This window comes from Pimephales promelas, chromosome 11 (genome assembly GCF_988280905.1).
Source record: "Pimephales promelas chromosome 11, fPimPro1.hap1.1, whole genome shotgun sequence".
NCBI classification, from domain to species: Eukaryota; Metazoa; Chordata; class Actinopteri; order Cypriniformes; family Leuciscidae; genus Pimephales; species Pimephales promelas.
In genome coordinates this window covers 35,030,816-35,050,379 of record NC_142779.1, presented here as the reverse complement: position 1 = coordinate 35,050,379, position 19,564 = coordinate 35,030,816, and the positions used below count along the sequence as shown (strand labels likewise).

General features: G+C 42.4%; 3 protein-coding genes across 3 annotated transcripts; all 3 read right to left on the bottom strand.

Annotated features, from left to right (window-relative positions):
- Positions 1-4,085: 4,085 nt before the first annotated feature.
- On the bottom strand, positions 4,086-6,379 carry LOC148977255 (zona pellucida sperm-binding protein 3-like). Its single transcript, XM_089116689.1, has 8 exons — positions 5,791-6,379; positions 5,235-5,353; positions 5,054-5,157; positions 4,789-4,966; positions 4,547-4,664; positions 4,386-4,468; positions 4,224-4,315; positions 4,086-4,153 (listed from the first exon to the last, which is right to left on the bottom strand). Exons 1-8 carry the CDS (start codon positions 6,331-6,333, stop codon positions 4,086-4,088), a joined length of 1,305 nt encoding a protein of 434 aa, XP_088972815.1. The 5' UTR covers positions 6,334-6,379.
- A 2,153-nt stretch (positions 6,380-8,532) lies between these two features.
- Positions 8,533-10,827, bottom strand: LOC148977254 (zona pellucida sperm-binding protein 3-like). The gene is made up of 8 exons (XM_089116688.1): positions 10,238-10,827; positions 9,682-9,800; positions 9,501-9,604; positions 9,236-9,413; positions 8,994-9,111; positions 8,833-8,915; positions 8,671-8,762; positions 8,533-8,600 (listed from the first exon to the last, which is right to left on the bottom strand). Exons 1-8 carry the CDS (start codon positions 10,778-10,780, stop codon positions 8,533-8,535), a joined length of 1,305 nt encoding a protein of 434 aa, XP_088972814.1. The 5' UTR covers positions 10,781-10,827.
- Positions 10,828-12,979: 2,152 nt separating this feature from the next.
- On the bottom strand, positions 12,980-15,273 carry LOC148977253 (zona pellucida sperm-binding protein 3-like). The gene is made up of 8 exons (XM_089116687.1): positions 14,685-15,273; positions 14,129-14,247; positions 13,948-14,051; positions 13,683-13,860; positions 13,441-13,558; positions 13,280-13,362; positions 13,118-13,209; positions 12,980-13,047 (listed from the first exon to the last, which is right to left on the bottom strand). The coding sequence occupies exons 1-8, from the start codon at positions 15,225-15,227 to the stop codon at positions 12,980-12,982; spliced, it is 1,305 nt and encodes a 434-aa protein (XP_088972813.1). The 5' UTR covers positions 15,228-15,273.
- Positions 15,274-19,564: the final 4,291 nt, after the last annotated feature.

Here is a 19,564-nt window from a genome sequence, read left to right as displayed (position 1 = left end):
CTGCAAGAGATGACAGACAAGGTCACAAAACCAAAGCAGATGGGAGGAGAAGTCAAGTTAACTCATTCATAGTACATACAGAAGGACTGTTGCCCTCCTGGAACATGAACGCCTCCAGCTGGAACTGGATCTTGTCAGCTTGGGACCGAGGCATGAAGCGGGAGCTGGAAACTGTAGTTTTGGCATCCACAAAGCACCTGACGACAAAACCCATCACAAAGAGCATATCATGTACATCAACTGTAGAGCATCAAGCAACTAGACCTTAGCCATGACTGTGACAGTTACAAAAGGCAACTTAAACAGAACTACCAAATCAAGATCCAGGACCTTACCCATGATTCTCAATGAAGGAATATCCCGGAAGGGAGTTCACATCAGGTACTTGAGTGGCCACACAGCGGTCCACAAACACACGCAGAGGCACATGATTATACTGCTTTACAGATGCCTCAATGTTAATAACACCACCCAGGAAATAGGAGTATGAAGGCCTCTGATAGGACCAATCATCTACAAAAATAAAGAACAAACAAAAAATTAGGCAAAGCCACAATAGCAAGCAAAGGTTACGTTTTATTTAAAGAAAATCTGTACCAACCCATCATGATCTTCAGGGAGAACACCAAGACTTCTTCACCAGCCTCTGTTGAGGCATAAGGAATCCATGTTGGCCTCAAGGCATCACTGCTTACATTTTGGAGCCTGCGGTTCATGAAAGTACCCATTAAATGATCTCCCAGTTGAATGAGAAAGTGCAGAAAGTGACAGAGACCTCCTACCTTTGATAATGGCATTGAACACCAACAGTTGCACCATCGGTCCGGGTAATCGGAGTACCTGCAAGCGCCTCAGGGGTGTAGGTAAGAGAAGGTGTAGACAAGCTCATCCTCATTCATCTGTAAAAAGATTGTGGTTACCAAGAGGGTCATCCCACAGACTTTACATACACCAACACTGTGCACTCATTTCTAAGAGAAGGTGCAATATGGTGGAATTCCCAAAGAGAAAATATTAATTAGTATACTCTTCACATGCCCACAGCCACCTTCAAAAGCTCTAGTGTTGCCAGAGAAAGTCAATGTTTGGGAAGCATGCACATTTTGGAAACACAATTACAATGTACAATAGTTATTGTTTAAGCTCCTTTCATACGATTTATTCGACAGTTTACATCAGATGTTGGTTTGAAGGGTTATTTAAATGAAAATACCTTGAAAATTGACCCATTAAAATAGATATAACTTGGTCTTAACTGGCATTGTAAAACCAAGATACCTGACATTCCTTGAAAAGTTCTCTACCACAACATATAACTCATTAAGATTGATAAATTATCTTACCATCAGCACACTGTTGCAGTCCTGTAATTCATACTCAAAGATGAGCACTCTTGCCCCAGGATCCTGACCAACAACAGGACATCCACCTAAAGACAGGCCAGTTGGCTGGATCAACTGACCATTGCTGAAGAACTCCTGCTGGACCTCTACGAGAACCCGGTTCTCTCCACATTGAACCGCTACGCTGTTGGGAGTCACGGGTTGCCTCAACTGGAAGTCCACCGCCACCTCGCTCTGCACCTCAGGAACGATGGGATACCTCCAATCCAAAGGCTTCACTGGACCCTGCAACAGCAGCTTCTCCTGAAGGCCAAAAGGATCCTGTGCAAGGCTTTTGGAGTCGGGACCCAGAGGACTCTGAAACTGAGAAGCCACTTGCAAAGGGTTCCAGAGCCCTAGAGGAGAAAGGGCAGGACTTCTGGTAGCTGGATCTGATTTTGGCCCCATGCTTCTTGGACTATGACCGTTCCTCAAACTTCCCAAGACATCAGGCAGATCAAATGCAACAATCACAACCACTAAGACAACTTTCAGGAACCCCATCCTAACAATCTTTAACACAAACACCACAATACACACCAGCTCTTGGCTTTCCCGTTTTATACAACTTTGAGTTAAGGTGGCTCCACCCCTTTTACCTTAATTGATCATTTTTGATTCTCCTCTGGACCTGTAGAGTGTATGTATCTTGGGGAAGCACCAGTCTGCACATTTTTTTATGCATCTGTCTCTGTCCAAATAGCCACACTTGCCGTCTTTGTACTTGATATAATATTGAAGAAAGTTGAATAATGTTCCACTTACATGACCTACAGTATTTCCGGTCTTTGATCCCTAGGATCTCCAAGAAATGTTGGACTTTTAAGTCAAAGGCATATCTCACATATATTGCATAAAGAAATTGCATATAATATAAAAAAATATAAGCATGTCCAAGCAATGTTGGTCTTATATGTCAAACTCTTTTAAGTGCTTGTTTCTTAAAACTCTGAACCGCATATGTATGCCTTCCAGTGTTGACGTTAATCACCTATAATGGATTTTCAATGCAGCCATTTAAACTTGCCTGAGCCGTGAAGCGCCTCTCACCGCTCTGCTCCTCCTCTTCTGCTGCTTCAGTCATGTCACGCTGGCTCTGAACGAAAACACGTTGTGGAAAGGCGTTGGTCTAGTACTTTTTTTCCCCCTCTCTGCTATCATAGTTTTTCAAGATGGCGGAACTACATGCAAGCCTCCGTGGACCTACCCGTCCCATGTATATAAAGATAATAAATTCTTCGTTTACGAGGATAAGGCACATAATTGGCAGAGGTATTTGTACACCATGGATGACATATTTATGAATAAAAATATTGATTTTAAATAATAAAAGACATAAAAAAGTACACATTGTCCCTTTAAAGTCACATGTTGGTAAATAACAGAACACACTTCTCACCACAAAGGGATGTACAGTAGCTCAGTGGTAGAGTGAATGCTGTGTATGTATGATGTCTTTTATACGGATACTTTTCCAAAATACTACTTAGGCTGTGCTTTAAGCACTGCAGGCCCCCACTTTTTAGCTATCTAATATATTTCTAACAACATTTTTTGTATTATACATGTTGCGTATTATTAATGTTGGTATATGCCCTTTTCATGTTCTTATCTGTTTTTTCTCTTTTGTGATGTAATTGCCCATTCACTTGATTGGATATATGTGATCATGTGACCATGCATGGCTGTATATATGGAGGTGTCTCCCCACTTGTTTATGCCTGATGAAGGGCTTGGGCCTTCTATTTGGGCCTTCTAAATATTTTTAATGATATTCGGGTTGCGGTCGGTCGGGTCGTTTGAAAAAAATGCAAATTAAACCTTTGTACAGTGTGTAGTATTAAAACAATTTTCTTTGAAATACTTTGGCCTACACTTTGGCTGAATAACTGGCATGAAGATGACACACAAGCTCAGTCTCAGTTCTGGTGATCCAAGAACCGCTGTACCTCTGTGTTCGTTAGTACACGAATGCGCAGTACCAGCTACTCGTGCTCATCACTTCTCTCAGCAGTGGCACCAACATTTCTCAGTTCAGTGAACTGTTGGGGTTACTGGAGTAAAATATACTCTTGGATATTGGTTTTTCAATTTGGAGGGACTGTCAGGCATGTCTGAAAGTGAGTAACTTTAATAACTTGTGGATTAAGCACTGACGCAAGACATGAACTGTTCAGAACAATTCAGTCCAGTTCACTAAAAAGTACCAGTTCAAAAGAACGATTCGTTCACGAACCGGCCAACACTACCATAGAGATCATATAAAGACTAGATGCCCCATTGGCTGCTGGGCACTGAGAAATGCGGCTGCCATCTAAACTGGTCGTATTCCTATTGTGTTGCATAGCAGGTCTAGATGAGCGCAGCATATTCCTGCTCAAATCGGCGGACTATTGCTCGGGAGTTACTTGTCGTAAGATTTAACATTACCGGACTACAGTTTATATTTTGTGATTAAAATATCCCATGCGTCCTGTACCATAGCTACATGCATGACATTTGCAACAAAAAACCCTGTGCGAAAATCAGTTCGGTATTCAGTGAGATGATTCATTAAATGCGCTGACAACTCATATCTCCTGCCAAACAGATTTGGTTTCACCACATTGGCAGAATGAGGCAGTTTTTCAAAGTCAAAAGCAGTTAAACCAGACATGCAGCAAAATGACAAGTCAGATACAATCAAGGATTGATTTGTCAGTTTTATTGAGAACTCTTTTGCCCTTGAACCATTACAGGACCAAGTGAAGCCTTGCCTTCCCACTCAATTCCTAAAGAGAAGAAAGCCCAGTTAGACCACTTGAATCAAAAGCAACCTTAGAAAGAGCAAACGCTACCAACCTCCATAGGGAGAAGCAGCAAATTCACCATCAGGACCACATGTTGAGTCACAGCAACCACAAACTTGGTCATTTCCATCAGCAGCAAACCATCTGCAACACAAACACATAGAGCCTTCAACATGAGAAAAGTCATCTTAAAACAAAAATAATAATCAATTACCCGTTGGCATAGGAACAGGATTTGCGCTGAGCATCACTGGGTGCAGAAGCAATAGTTGCCTTCAGAATACATGTTATGTAGATCTGCAAGAGATGACAGACAGGTCACAAAACCAAAGCAGATGGGAGGAGAAGTCAAGTTAACTCATTCATAGTACATACAGAAGGACTGTTGCCCTCCTGGAACATGAACGCCTCCAGCTGGAACTGGATCTTGTCAGCTCGCGACCGAGGCATGAAGCGGGAGCTGGAAGCTGTAGTTTTGGCATCCACAAAGCACCTGACGACGAAACCAACTGAATGTCAACTGTAGAGCATCAAGCAACTAGATCTTACCCATGACTGTGATAGTGTTTACAAAAGGTAACTTAAGAGTCCTACCACATCAAGATCCATACACTTACCCATGATTCTCAATGAAGGAATATCTCGGAAGAGAGTTCACATCAGGTACTTGAGTGGCCACACAGCGGTCCACGAACACACGCAGAGGCACATGATTATACTGCTTCACAGATGCCTCAATGTTAATAACACCACCCAGGAAATACGAGTATGAAGGCCTCTGATAGGACCAATCATCTACAAAAAAATAAACGAACAAATAATTAGGCAGAGCCACAATAGCAAGCAAAGGTAACGGTTTATTTAAAGAAAATCTGTACCAACCCATCATGATCTTCAGGGAGAACACCAAGACTTCTTCACCAGCCTCTGTTGAGGCATAAGGAATCCATGTTGGCCTCAAGGCATCACTGCTTACATTTTGGAGCCTGCGGTTCATGAAAGTACCCATTAAATGGTCTCCCAGTTGAATGAGAAAGTGCAGAAAGTCACAGAGACCTCCTACCTTTGATAATGGCATTGAACACCAACAATTGCACCATCGGTCCGGGTAATCGGAGTACCTGCAAGCGCCTCAGGGGTGTAGGTAAGAGAGAAGGTGTAGACAAGCTCATTCTCATTCATCTGTAAAAAGATTGTGGTTACCAAGAGGGTCATCCCACAGACTTTACATACACCAACACTGTGCACTCATTTCTAAGAGAACGTGCAATATGGTGGAAATCCCAAAGAGAAAACACTAATTAGTATACTCTTCACATGCCCACAGCCACCTTCAAAAGCTCCAGTGTTGCCAGAGAAAGTCAATGTTTGGGAAGAATGCACATTTTGGAAACACAATTAAAAGGTACAAGAGTTATTGTTTAAGCTCCTTTCATACGATTTATAGGACGGTTTACATCAGATGTTGGTGTGAAGGGTTATTTAAATGAAAATAGCTTGAACATTGACCTATTCAAATAGATATAACTTGGTCTTAACTGGCATTGTAAAACCAAGTGAACTGACATTCCTTGAAAGGTCCTCCACCACAACAAATAACCATTAAGATAAATTCTTACCATCAGCACACTGTTGCAGTCCTGTAATTCATACTCAAAGATGAGCACTCTTGCCCCAGGATCCTGACCAACAACAGGACATCCACCTAAAGACAGACCAGTTGGCTGGATCAACTGACCATTGCTGAAGAAGTCCTGCTGGGCCTCTACGAGAACCCGGTTCTCTCCACATTGAACCGCTACGCTGTTGGGAGTCACGGGTTGCCTCAACTGGAAGTCCACCGCCACCTCACTCTGCACCTCTGGAACGATGGGATACCTCCAATCCAAAGGCTTCACTGGACCCTGCAACAGCAGCTTCTCCTGAAGACCAAAAGGATCCTGTGCAAGGCTTTTGGAGTCGGGACCCAGAGGACTCTGAAACTGAGAAGCCACTTGCAAAGGGTTCCAGAGCCCTAGAGGAGAAAGGGCAGGACTTCTGGTAGCTGGATCTGATTTTGGCCCCATGCTTCTTGGACTATGACCGTTCCTCAAACTTCCCAAGACATCAGGCAGATCAAATGCAACAATCACAACCACTAAGACAACTTTCAGGAACCCCATCCTAACAATCTTTAACACAAACACCACAATACACACCAGCTCTTGGCTTTCCCGTTTTATACAACTTTGAGTTAAGGTGGCTCCACCCCTTTTACCTTAATTGATCATTTTTGATTCTCCTCTGGACCTGTAGAGTGTATGTATGTTGGGGAAGCACCAGTCTGCACATTTTTTTATGCATCTGTCTCTGTCCAAATAGCCACACTTGCCGTCTTTGTACTTGATATAATATTGAAGAAAGTTGAATAATGTTCCACTTACATGACCTACAGTATTTCCGGTCTTTGATCCCTAGGATCTCCAAGAAATGTTGGACTTTTAAGTCAAAGGCATATCTCACATATATTGCATAAAGAAATTGCATATAATATAAAAAAATATAAGCATGTCCAAGCAATGTTGGTCTTATATGTCAAACTCTTTTAAGTGCTTGTTTCTTAAAACTCTGAACCGCATATGTATGCCTTCCAGTGTTGACGTTAATCACCTATAATGGATTTTCAATGCAGCCATTTAAACTTGCCTGAGCCGTGAAGCGCCTCTCACCGCTCTGCTCCTCCTCTTCTGCTGCTTCAGTCATGTCACGCTGGCTCTGAACGAAAACACGTTGTGGAAAGGCGTTGGTCTAGTACTTTTTTTCCCCCTCTCTGCTATCATAGTTTTTCAAGATGGCGGAACTACATGCAAGCCTCCGTGGACCTACCCGTCCCATGTATATAAAGATAATAAATTCTTCGTTTACGAGGATAAGGCACATAATTGGCAGAGGTATTTGTACACCATGGATGACATATTTATGAATAAAAATATTGATTTTAAATAATAAAAGACATAAAAAAGTACACATTGTCCCTTTAAAGTCACATGTTGGTAAATAACAGAACACACTTCTCACCACAAAGGGATGTACAGTAGCTCAGTGGTAGAGTGAATGCTGTGTATGTATGATGTCTTTTATACGGATACTTTTCCAAAATACTACTTAGGCTGTGCTTTAAGCACTGCAGGCCCCCACTTTTTAGCTATCTAATATATTTCTAACAACATTTTTTGTATTATACATGTTGCGTATTATTAATGTTGGTATATGCCCTTTTCATGTTCTTATCTGTTTTTTCTCTTTTGTGATGTAATTGCCCATTCACTTGATTGGATATATGTGATCATGTGACCATGCATGGCTGTATATATGGAGGTGTCTCCCCACTTGTTTATGCCTGATGAAGGGCTTGGGCCTTCTATTTGGGCCTTCTAAATATTTTTAATGATATTCGGGTTGCGGTCGGTCGGGTCGTTTGAAAAAAATGCAAATTAAACCTTTGTACAGTGTGTAGTATTAAAACAATTTTCTTTGAAATACTTTGGCCTACACTTTGGCTGAATAACTGGCATGAAGATGACACACAAGCTCAGTCTCAGTTCTGGTGATCCAAGAACCGCTGTACCTCTGTGTTCGTTAGTACACGAATGCGCAGTACCAGCTACTCGTGCTCATCACTTCTCTCAGCAGTGGCACCAACATTTCTCAGTTCAGTGAACTGTTGGGGTTACTGGAGTAAAATATACTCTTGGATATTGGTTTTTCAATTTGGAGGGACTGTCAGGCATGTCTGAAAGTGAGTAACTTTAATAACTTGTGGATTAAGCACTGACGCAAGACATGAACTGTTCAGAACAATTCAGTCCAGTTCACTAAAAAGTACCAGTTCAAAAGAACGATTCGTTCACGAACCGGCCAACACTACCATAGAGATCATATAAAGACTAGATGCCCCATTGGCTGCTGGGCACTGAGAAATGCGGCTGCCATCTAAACTGGTCGTATTCCTATTGTGTTGCATAGCAGGTCTAGATGAGCGCAGCATATTCCTGCTCAAATCGGCGGACTATTGCTCGGGAGTTACTTGTCGTAAGATTTAACATTACCGGACTACAGTTTATATTTTGTGATTAAAATATCCCATGCGTCCTGTACCATAGCTACATGCATGACATTTGCAACAAAAAACCCTGTGCGAAAATCAGTTCGGTATTCAGTGAGATGATTCATTAAATGCGCTGACAACTCATATCTCCTGCCAAACAGATTTGGTTTCACCACATTGGCAGAATGAGGCAGTTTTTCAAAGTCAAAAGCAGTTAAACCAGACATGCAGCAAAATGACAAGTCAGATACAATCAAGGATTGATTTGTCAGTTTTATTGAGAACTCTTTTGCCCTTGAACCATTACAGGACCAAGTGAAGCCTTGCCTTCCCACTCAATTCCTAAAGAGAAGAAAGCCCAGTTAGACCACTTGAATCAAAAGCAACCTTAGAAAGAGCAAACGCTACCAACCTCCATAGGGAGAAGCAGCAAATTCACCATCAGGACCACATGTTGAGTCACAGCAACCACAAACTTGGTCATTTCCATCAGCAGCAAACCATCTGCAACACAAACACATAGAGCCTTCAACATGAGAAAAGTCATCTTAAAACAAAAATAATAATCAATTACCCGTTGGCATAGGAACAGGATTTGCGCTGAGCATCACTGGGTGCAGAAGCAATAGTTGCCTTCAGAATACATGTTATGTAGATCTGCAAGAGATGACAGACAGGTCACAAAACCAAAGCAGATGGGAGGAGAAGTCAAGTTAACTCATTCATAGTACATACAGAAGGACTGTTGCCCTCCTGGAACATGAACGCCTCCAGCTGGAACTGGATCTTGTCAGCTCGCGACCGAGGCATGAAGCGGGAGCTGGAAGCTGTAGTTTTGGCATCCACAAAGCACCTGACGACGAAACCAACTGAATGTCAACTGTAGAGCATCAAGCAACTAGATCTTACCCATGACTGTGATAGTGTTTACAAAAGGTAACTTAAGAGTCCTACCACATCAAGATCCATACACTTACCCATGATTCTCAATGAAGGAATATCTCGGAAGAGAGTTCACATCAGGTACTTGAGTGGCCACACAGCGGTCCACGAACACACGCAGAGGCACATGATTATACTGCTTCACAGATGCCTCAATGTTAATAACACCACCCAGGAAATACGAGTATGAAGGCCTCTGATAGGACCAATCATCTACAAAAAAATAAACGAACAAATAATTAGGCAGAGCCACAATAGCAAGCAAAGGTAACGGTTTATTTAAAGAAAATCTGTACCAACCCATCATGATCTTCAGGGAGAACACCAAGACTTCTTCACCAGCCTCTGTTGAGGCATAAGGAATCCATGTTGGCCTCAAGGCATCACTGCTTACATTTTGGAGCCTGCGGTTCATGAAAGTACCCATTAAATGGTCTCCCAGTTGAATGAGAAAGTGCAGAAAGTCACAGAGACCTCCTACCTTTGATAATGGCATTGAACACCAACAATTGCACCATCGGTCCGGGTAATCGGAGTACCTGCAAGCGCCTCAGGGGTGTAGGTAAGAGAGAAGGTGTAGACAAGCTCATTCTCATTCATCTGTAAAAAGATTGTGGTTACCAAGAGGGTCATCCCACAGACTTTACATACACCAACACTGTGCACTCATTTCTAAGAGAACGTGCAATATGGTGGAAATCCCAAAGAGAAAACACTAATTAGTATACTCTTCACATGCCCACAGCCACCTTCAAAAGCTCCAGTGTTGCCAGAGAAAGTCAATGTTTGGGAAGCATGCACATTTTGGAAACACAATTAAAAGGTACAAGAGTTACTGTTTAAGCTCCTTTCATACGATTTATGGGACGGTTTACATCAGATGTTGGTGTGAAGGGTTATTTAAATGAAAATAGCTTGAACATTGACCTATTCAAATAGATATAACTTGGTCTTAACTGGCATTGTAAAACCAAGTGAACTGACATTCCTTGAAAGGTCCTCCACCACAACAAATAACCATTAAGATAAATTCTTACCATCAGCACACTGTTGCAGTCCTGTAATTCATACTCGAAGATGAGCACTCTTGCCCCAGGATCCTGACCAACAACAGGACATCCACCTAAAGACAGACCAGTTGGCTGGATCAACTGACCATTGCTGAAGAAGTCCTGCTGGGCCTCTACGAGAACCCGGTTCTCTCCACATTGAACCGCTACGCTGTTGGGAGTCACGGGTTGCCTCAACTGGAAGTCCACCGCCACCTCACTCTGCACCTCTGGAACGATGGGATACCTCCAATCCAAAGGCTTCACTGGACCCTGCAACAGCAGCTTCTCCTGAAGGCCAAAAGGATCCTGTGCAAGGCTTTTGGAGTCGGGACCCAGAGGACTCTGAAACTGAGAAGCCACTTGCAAAGGGTTCCAGAGCCCTAGAGGAGAAAGGGCAGGACTTCTGGTAGCTGGATCTGATTTTGGCCCCATGCTTCTTGGACTATGACCGTACCTCAAACTTCCCAAGACATCAGGCAGATCAAATGCAACAATCACAACCACTAAGACAACTTTCAGGAACCCCATCCTAACAATCTTTAACACAAACACCACAATACACACCAGCTCTTGGCTTTCCCGTTTTATACAACTTTGAGTTAAGGTGGCTCCACCCCTTTTACCTTAATTGATCATTTTTGATTCTCCTCTGGACCTGTAGAGTGTATGTATCTTGGGGAAGCACCAGTCTGCACATTTTTTTATGCATCTGTCTCTGTCCAAATAGCCACACTTGCCGTCTTTGTACTTGATATAATATTGAAGAAAGTTGAAAAATATTCCACTTACATGACCTACAGTATTTCCGGTCTTTGATCCCTAGGATCTCCAAGAAATGTTGGACTTTTAAGTCAAAGGCATATCTCACATATATTGCATAAAGAAATTGCATATAATATAAAAAAATATAAGCATGTCCAAGCAATGTTGGTCTTATATGTCAAACTCTTTTAAGTGCTTGTTTCTTAAAACTCTGAACCGCATATGTATGCCTTCCAGTGTTGACGTTAATCACCTATAATGGATTTTCAATGCAGCCATTTAAACTTGCCTGAGCCGTGAAGCGCCTCTCACCGCTCTGCTCCTCCTCTTCTGCTGCTTCAGTCATGTCACGCTGGCTCTGAACGAAAACACGTTGTGGAAAGGCGTTGGTCTAGTACTTTTTTTCCCCCTCTCTGCTATCATAGTTTTTCAAGATGGCGGAACTACATGCAAGCCTCCGTGGACCTACCCGTCCCATGTATATAAAGATAATAAATTCTTCGTTTACGAGGATAAGGCACATAATTGGCAGAGGTATTTGTACACCATGGATGACATATTTATGAATAAAAATATTGATTTTAAATAATAAAAGACATAAAAAAGTACACATTGTCCCTTTAAAGTCACATGTTGGTAAATAACAGAACACACTTCTCACCACAAAGGGATGTACAGTAGCTCAGTGGTAGAGTGAATGCTGTGTATGTATGATGTCTTTTATACGGATACTTTTCCAAAATACTACTTAGGCTGTGCTTTAAGCACTGCAGGCCCCCACTTTTTAGCTATCTAATATATTTCTAACAACATTTTTTGTATTATACATGTTGCGTATTATTAATGTTGGTATATGCCCTTTTCATGTTCTTATCTGTTTTTTCTCTTTTGTGATGTAATTGCCCATTCACTTGATTGGATATATGTGATCATGTGACCATGCATGGCTGTATATATGGAGGTGTCTCCCCACTTGTTTATGCCTGATGAAGGGCTTGGGCCTTCTATTTGGGCCTTCTAAATATTTTTAATGATATTCGGGTTGCGGTCGGTCGGGTCGTTTGAAAAAAATGCAAATTAAACCTTTGTACAGTGTGTAGTATTAAAACAATTTTCTTTGAAATACTTTGGCCTACACTTTGGCTGAATAACTGGCATGAAGATGACACACAAGCTCAGTCTCAGTTCTGGTGATCCAAGAACCGCTGTACCTCTGTGTTCGTTAGTACACGAATGCGCAGTACCAGCTACTCGTGCTCATCACTTCTCTCAGCAGTGGCACCAACATTTCTCAGTTCAGTGAACTGTTGGGGTTACTGGAGTAAAATATACTCTTGGATATTGGTTTTTCAATTTGGAGGGACTGTCAGGCATGTCTGAAAGTGAGTAACTTTAATAACTTGTGGATTAAGCACTGACGCAAGACATGAACTGTTCAGAACAATTCAGTCCAGTTCACTAAAAAGTACCAGTTCAAAAGAACGATTCGTTCACGAACCGGCCAACACTACCATAGAGATCATATAAAGACTAGATGCCCCATTGGCTGCTGGGCACTGAGAAATGCGGCTGCCATCTAAACTGGTCGTATTCCTATTGTGTTGCATAGCAGGTCTAGATGAGCGCAGCATATTCCTGCTCAAATCGGCGGACTATTGCTCGGGAGTTACTTGTCGTAAGATTTAACATTACCGGACTACAGTTTATATTTTGTGATTAAAATATCCCATGCGTCCTGTACCATAGCTACATGCATGACATTTGCAACAAAAAACCCTGTGCGAAAATCAGTTCGGTATTCAGTGAGATGATTCATTAAATGCGCTGACAACTCATATCTCCTGCCAAACAGATTTGGTTTCACCACATTGGCAGAATGAGGCAGTTTTTCAAAGTCAAAAGCAGTTAAACCAGACATGCAGCAAAATGACAAGTCAGATACAATCAAGGATTGATTTGTCAGTTTTATTGAGAACTCTTTTGCCCTTGAACCATTACAGGACCAAGTGAAGCCTTGCCTTCCCACTCAATTCCTAAAGAGAAGAAAGCCCAGTTAGACCACTTGAATCAAAAGCAACCTTAGAAAGAGCAAACGCTACCAACCTCCATAGGGAGAAGCAGCAAATTCACCATCAGGACCACATGTTGAGTCACAGCAACCACAAACTTGGTCATTTCCATCAGCAGCAAACCATCTGCAACACAAACACATAGAGCCTTCAACATGAGAAAAGTCATCTTAAAACAAAAATAATAATCAATTACCCGTTGGCATAGGAACAGGATTTGCGCTGAGCATCACTGGGTGCAGAAGCAATAGTTGCCTTCAGAATACATGTTATGTAGATCTGCAAGAGATGACAGACAGGTCACAAAACCAAAGCAGATGGGAGGAGAAGTCAAGTTAACTCATTCATAGTACATACAGAAGGACTGTTGCCCTCCTGGAACATGAACGCCTCCAGCTGGAACTGGATCTTGTCAGCTCGCGACCGAGGCATGAAGCGGGAGCTGGAAGCTGTAGTTTTGGCATCCACAAAGCACCTGACGACGAAACCAACTGAATGTCAACTGTAGAGCATCAAGCAACTAGATCTTACCCATGACTGTGATAGTGTTTACAAAAGGTAACTTAAGAGTCCTACCACATCAAGATCCATACACTTACCCATGATTCTCAATGAAGGAATATCTCGGAAGAGAGTTCACATCAGGTACTTGAGTGGCCACACAGCGGTCCACGAACACACGCAGAGGCACATGATTATACTGCTTCACAGATGCCTCAATGTTAATAACACCACCCAGGAAATACGAGTATGAAGGCCTCTGATAGGACCAATCATCTACAAAAAAATAAACGAACAAATAATTAGGCAGAGCCACAATAGCAAGCAAAGGTAACGGTTTATTTAAAGAAAATCTGTACCAACCCATCATGATCTTCAGGGAGAACACCAAGACTTCTTCACCAGCCTCTGTTGAGGCATAAGGAATCCATGTTGGCCTCAAGGCATCACTGCTTACATTTTGGAGCCTGCGGTTCATGAAAGTACCCATTAAATGGTCTCCCAGTTGAATGAGAAAGTGCAGAAAGTCACAGAGACCTCCTACCTTTGATAATGGCATTGAACACCAACAATTGCACCATCGGTCCGGGTAATCGGAGTACCTGCAAGCGCCTCAGGGGTGTAGGTAAGAGAGAAGGTGTAGACAAGCTCATTCTCATTCATCTGTAAAAAGATTGTGGTTACCAAGAGGGTCATCCCACAGACTTTACATACACCAACACTGTGCACTCATTTCTAAGAGAACGTGCAATATGGTGGAAATCCCAAAGAGAAAACACTAATTAGTATACTCTTCACATGCCCACAGCCACCTTCAAAAGCTCCAGTGTTGCCAGAGAAAGTCAATGTTTGGGAAGAATGCACATTTTGGAAACACAATTAAAAGGTACAAGAGTTATTGTTTAAGCTCCTTTCATACGATTTATAGGACGGTTTACATCAGATGTTGGTGTGAAGGGTTATTTAAATGAAAATAGCTTGAACATTGACCTATTCAAATAGATATAACTTGGTCTTAACTGGCATTGTAAAACCAAGTGAACTGACATTCCTTGAAAGGTCCTCCACCACAACAAATAACCATTAAGATAAATTCTTACCATCAGCACACTGTTGCAGTCCTGTAATTCATACTCAAAGATGAGCACTCTTGCCCCAGGATCCTGACCAACAACAGGACATCCACCTAAAGACAGACCAGTTGGCTGGATCAACTGACCATTGCTGAAGAAGTCCTGCTGGGCCTCTACGAGAACCCGGTTCTCTCCACATTGAACCGCTACGCTGTTGGGAGTCACGGGTTGCCTCAACTGGAAGTCCACCGCCACCTCACTCTGCACCTCTGGAACGATGGGATACCTCCAATCCAAAGGCTTCACTGGACCCTGCAACAGCAGCTTCTCCTGAAGACCAAAAGGATCCTGTGCAAGGCTTTTGGAGTCGGGACCCAGAGGACTCTGAAACTGAGAAGCCACTTGCAAAGGGTTCCAGAGCCCTAGAGGAGAAAGGGCAGGACTTCTGGTAGCTGGATCTGATTTTGGCCCCATGCTTCTTGGACTATGACCGTTCCTCAAACTTCCCAAGACATCAGGCAGATCAAATGCAACAATCACAACCACTAAGACAACTTTCAGGAACCCCATCCTAACAATCTTTAACACAAACACCACAATACACACCAGCTCTTGGCTTTCCCGTTTTATACAACTTTGAGTTAAGGTGGCTCCACCCCTTTTACCTTAATTGATCATTTTTGATTCTCCTCTGGACCTGTAGAGTGTATGTATCTTGGGGAAGCACCAGTCTGCACATTTTTTTATGCATCTGTCTCTGTCCAAATAGCCACACTTGCCGTCTTTGTACTTGATATAATATTGAAGAAAGTTGAATAATGTTCCACTTACATGACCTACAGTATTTCCGGTCTTTGATCCCTAGGATCTCCAAGAAATGTTGGACTTTTAAGTCAAAGGCATATCTCACATATATTGCATAAAGAAATTGCATATAATATAAAAAAATATAAGCATGTCCAAGCAATGTTGGTCTTATATGTCAAACTCTTTTAAGTGCTTGTTTCTTAAAACTCTGAACCGCATATGTATGCCTTCCAGTGTTGACGTTAATCACCTATAATGGATTTTCAATGCAGCCATTTAAACTTGCCTGAGCCGTGAAGCGCCTCTCACCGCTCTGCTCCTCCTCTTCTGCTGCTTCAGTCATGTCACGCTGGCTCTGAACGAAAACACGTTGTGGAAAGGCGTTGGTCTAGTACTTTTTTTCCCCCTCTCTGCTATCATAGTTTTTCAAGATGGCGGAACTACATGCAAGCCTCCGTGGACCTACCCGTCCCATGTATATAAAGATAATAAATTCTTCGTTTACGAGGATAAGGCACATAATTGGCAGAGGTATTTGTACACCATGGATGACATATTTATGAATAAAAATATTGATTTTAAATAATAAAAGACATAAAAAAGTACACATTGTCCCTTTAAAGTCACATGTTGGTAAATAACAGAACACACTTCTCACCACAAAGGGATGTACAGTAGCTCAGTGGTAGAGTGAATGCTGTGTATGTATGATGTCTTTTATACGGATACTTTTCCAAAATACTACTTAGGCTGTGCTTTAAGCACTGCAGGCCCCCACTTTTTAGCTATCTAATATATTTCTAACAACATTTTTTGTATTATACATGTTGCGTATTATTAATGTTGGTATATGCCCTTTTCATGTTCTTATCTGTTTTTTCTCTTTTGTGATGTAATTGCCCATTCACTTGATTGGATATATGTGATCATGTGACCATGCATGGCTGTATATATGGAGGTGTCTCCCCACTTGTTTATGCCTGATGAAGGGCTTGGGCCTTCTATTTGGGCCTTCTAAATATTTTTAATGATATTCGGGTTGCGGTCGGTCGGGTCGTTTGAAAAAAATGCAAATTAAACCTTTGTACAGTGTGTAGTATTAAAACAATTTTCTTTGAAATACTTTGGCCTACACTTTGGCTGAATAACTGGCATGAAGATGACACACAAGCTCAGTCTCAGTTCTGGTGATCCAAGAACCGCTGTACCTCTGTGTTCGTTAGTACACGAATGCGCAGTACCAGCTACTCGTGCTCATCACTTCTCTCAGCAGTGGCACCAACATTTCTCAGTTCAGTGAACTGTTGGGGTTACTGGAGTAAAATATACTCTTGGATATTGGTTTTTCAATTTGGAGGGACTGTCAGGCATGTCTGAAAGTGAGTAACTTTAATAACTTGTGGATTAAGCACTGACGCAAGACATGAACTGTTCAGAACAATTCAGTCCAGTTCACTAAAAAGTACCAGTTCAAAAGAACGATTCGTTCACGAACCGGCCAACACTACCATAGAGATCATATAAAGACTAGATGCCCCATTGGCTGCTGGGCACTGAGAAATGCGGCTGCCATCTAAACTGGTCGTATTCCTATTGTGTTGCATAGCAGGTCTAGATGAGCGCAGCATATTCCTGCTCAAATCGGCGGACTATTGCTCGGGAGTTACTTGTCGTAAGATTTAACATTACCGGACTACAGTTTATATTTTGTGATTAAAATATCCCATGCGTCCTGTACCATAGCTACATGCATGACATTTGCAACAAAAAACCCTGTGCGAAAATCAGTTCGGTATTCAGTGAGATGATTCATTAAATGCGCTGACAACTCATATCTCCTGCCAAACAGATTTGGTTTCACCACATTGGCAGAATGAGGCAGTTTTTCAAAGTCAAAAGCAGTTAAACCAGACATGCAGCAAAATGACAAGTCAGATACAATCAAGGATTGATTTGTCAGTTTTATTGAGAACTCTTTTGCCCTTGAACCATTACAGGACCAAGTGAAGCCTTGCCTTCCCACTCAATTCCTAAAGAGAAGAAAGCCCAGTTAGACCACTTGAATCAAAAGCAACCTTAGAAAGAGCAAACGCTACCAACCTCCATAGGGAGAAGCAGCAAATTCACCATCAGGACCACATGTTGAGTCACAGCAACCACAAACTTGGTCATTTCCATCAGCAGCAAACCATCTGCAACACAAACACATAGAGCCTTCAACATGAGAAAAGTCATCTTAAAACAAAAATAATAATCAATTACCCGTTGGCATAGGAACAGGATTTGCGCTGAGCATCACTGGGTGCAGAAGCAATAGTTGCCTTCAGAATACATGTTATGTAGATCTGCAAGAGATGACAGACAGGTCACAAAACCAAAGCAGATGGGAGGAGAAGTCAAGTTAACTCATTCATAGTACATACAGAAGGACTGTTGCCCTCCTGGAACATGAACGCCTCCAGCTGGAACTGGATCTTGTCAGCTCGCGACCGAGGCATGAAGCGGGAGCTGGAAGCTGTAGTTTTGGCATCCACAAAGCACCTGACGACGAAACCAACTGAATGTCAACTGTAGAGCATCAAGCAACTAGATCTTACCCATGACTGTGATAGTGTTTACAAAAGGTAACTTAAGAGTCCTACCACATCAAGATCCATACACTTACCCATGATTCTCAATGAAGGAATATCTCGGAAGAGAGTTCACATCAGGTACTTGAGTGGCCACACAGCGGTCCACGAACACACGCAGAGGCACATGATTATACTGCTTCACAGATGCCTCAATGTTAATAACACCACCCAGGAAATACGAGTATGAAGGCCTCTGATAGGACCAATCATCTACAAAAAAATAAACGAACAAATAATTAGGCAGAGCCACAATAGCAAGCAAAGGTAACGGTTTATTTAAAGAAAATCTGTACCAACCCATCATGATCTTCAGGGAGAACACCAAGACTTCTTCACCAGCCTCTGTTGAGGCATAAGGAATCCATGTTGGCCTCAAGGCATCACTGCTTACATTTTGGAGCCTGCGGTTCATGAAAGTACCCATTAAATGGTCTCCCAGTTGAATGAGAAAGTGCAGAAAGTCACAGAGACCTCCTACCTTTGATAATGGCATTGAACACCAACAATTGCACCATCGGTCCGGGTAATCGGAGTACCTGCAAGCGCCTCAGGGGTGTAGGTAAGAGAGAAGGTGTAGACAAGCTCATTCTCATTCATCTGTAAAAAGATTGTGGTTACCAAGAGGGTCATCCCACAGACTTTACATACACCAACACTGTGCACTCATTTCTAAGAGAACGTGCAATATGGTGGAAATCCCAAAGAGAAAACACTAATTAGTATACTCTTCACATGCCCACAGCCACCTTCAAAAGCTCTAGTGTTGCCAGAGAAAGTCAATGTTTGGGAAGCATGCACATTTTGGAAACACAATTAAAAGGTACAAGAGTTACTGTTTAAGCTCCTTTCATACGATTTATGGGACGGTTTACATCAGATGTTGGTGTGAAGGGTTATTTAAATGAAAATAGCTTGAACATTGACCTATTCAAATAGATATAACTTGGTCTTAACTGGCATTGTAAAACCAAGTGAACTGACATTCCTTGAAAGGTCCTCCACCACAACAAATAACCATTAAGATAAATTCTTACCATCAGCACACTGTTGCAGTCCTGTAATTCATACTCGAAGATGAGCACTCTTGCCCCAGGATCCTGACCAACAACAGGACATCCACCTAAAGACAGACCAGTTGGCTGGATCAACTGACCATTGCTGAAGAAGTCCTGCTGGGCCTCTACGAGAACCCGGTTCTCTCCACATTGAACCGCTACGCTGTTGGGAGTCACGGGTTGCCTCAACTGGAAGTCCACCGCCACCTCACTCTGCACCTCTGGAACGATGGGATACCTCCAATCCAAAGGCTTCACTGGACCCTGCAACAGCAGCTTCTCCTGAAGGCCAAAAGGATCCTGTGCAAGGCTTTTGGAGTCGGGACCCAGAGGACTCTGAAACTGAGAAGCCACTTGCAAAGGGTTCCAGAGCCCTAGAGGAGAAAGGGCAGGACTTCTGGTAGCTGGATCT

What these genes read in the sequence shown, in the direction of transcription:
- LOC148977255 (XM_089116689.1), bottom strand. Translation starts at nt 6,333, where the DNA reads ATGGGGTTCCTGAAAGTTGTCTTAGTGGTTGTGATTGTTGCATTTGAT. An exon ending in TCCTTCATTGAGAATCATGG is followed by an intron (nt 4,665 to 4,788) that starts GTAAGTGTATGG and finishes TTTCGTCGTCAG; the next exon opens with GTGCTTTGTGGATGCCAAAA. An exon ending in AGGAGGGCAACAGTCCTTCT is followed by an intron (nt 4,469 to 4,546) that starts GTATGTACTATG and finishes CATCTCTTGCAG; the next exon opens with ATCTACATAACATGTATTCT.
- LOC148977254 (XM_089116688.1), bottom strand. Translation starts at nt 10,780, where the DNA reads ATGGGGTTCCTGAAAGTTGTCTTAGTGGTTGTGATTGTTGCATTTGAT. An exon ending in GTTCAATGCCATTATCAAAG is followed by an intron (nt 9,605 to 9,681) that starts GTAGGAGGTCTC and finishes CATGAACCGCAG; the next exon opens with GCTCCAAAATGTAAGCAGTG. An exon ending in CTCCCTGAAGATCATGATGG is followed by an intron (nt 9,414 to 9,500) that starts GTTGGTACAGAT and finishes ATTTTTTTGTAG; the next exon opens with ATGATTGGTCCTATCAGAGG.
- LOC148977253 (XM_089116687.1), bottom strand. Translation starts at nt 15,227, where the DNA reads ATGGGGTTCCTGAAAGTTGTCTTAGTGGTTGTGATTGTTGCATTTGAT. An exon ending in TCCTGTTCCTATGCCAACGG is followed by an intron (nt 13,210 to 13,279) that starts GTAATTGATTAT and finishes TTTGTGTTGCAG; the next exon opens with ATGGTTTGCTGCTGATGGAA. An exon ending in TGCTGCTTCTCCCTATGGAG is followed by an intron (nt 13,048 to 13,117) that starts GTTGGTAGCGTT and finishes TCTTCTCTTTAG; the next exon opens with GAATTGAGTGGGAAGGCAAG.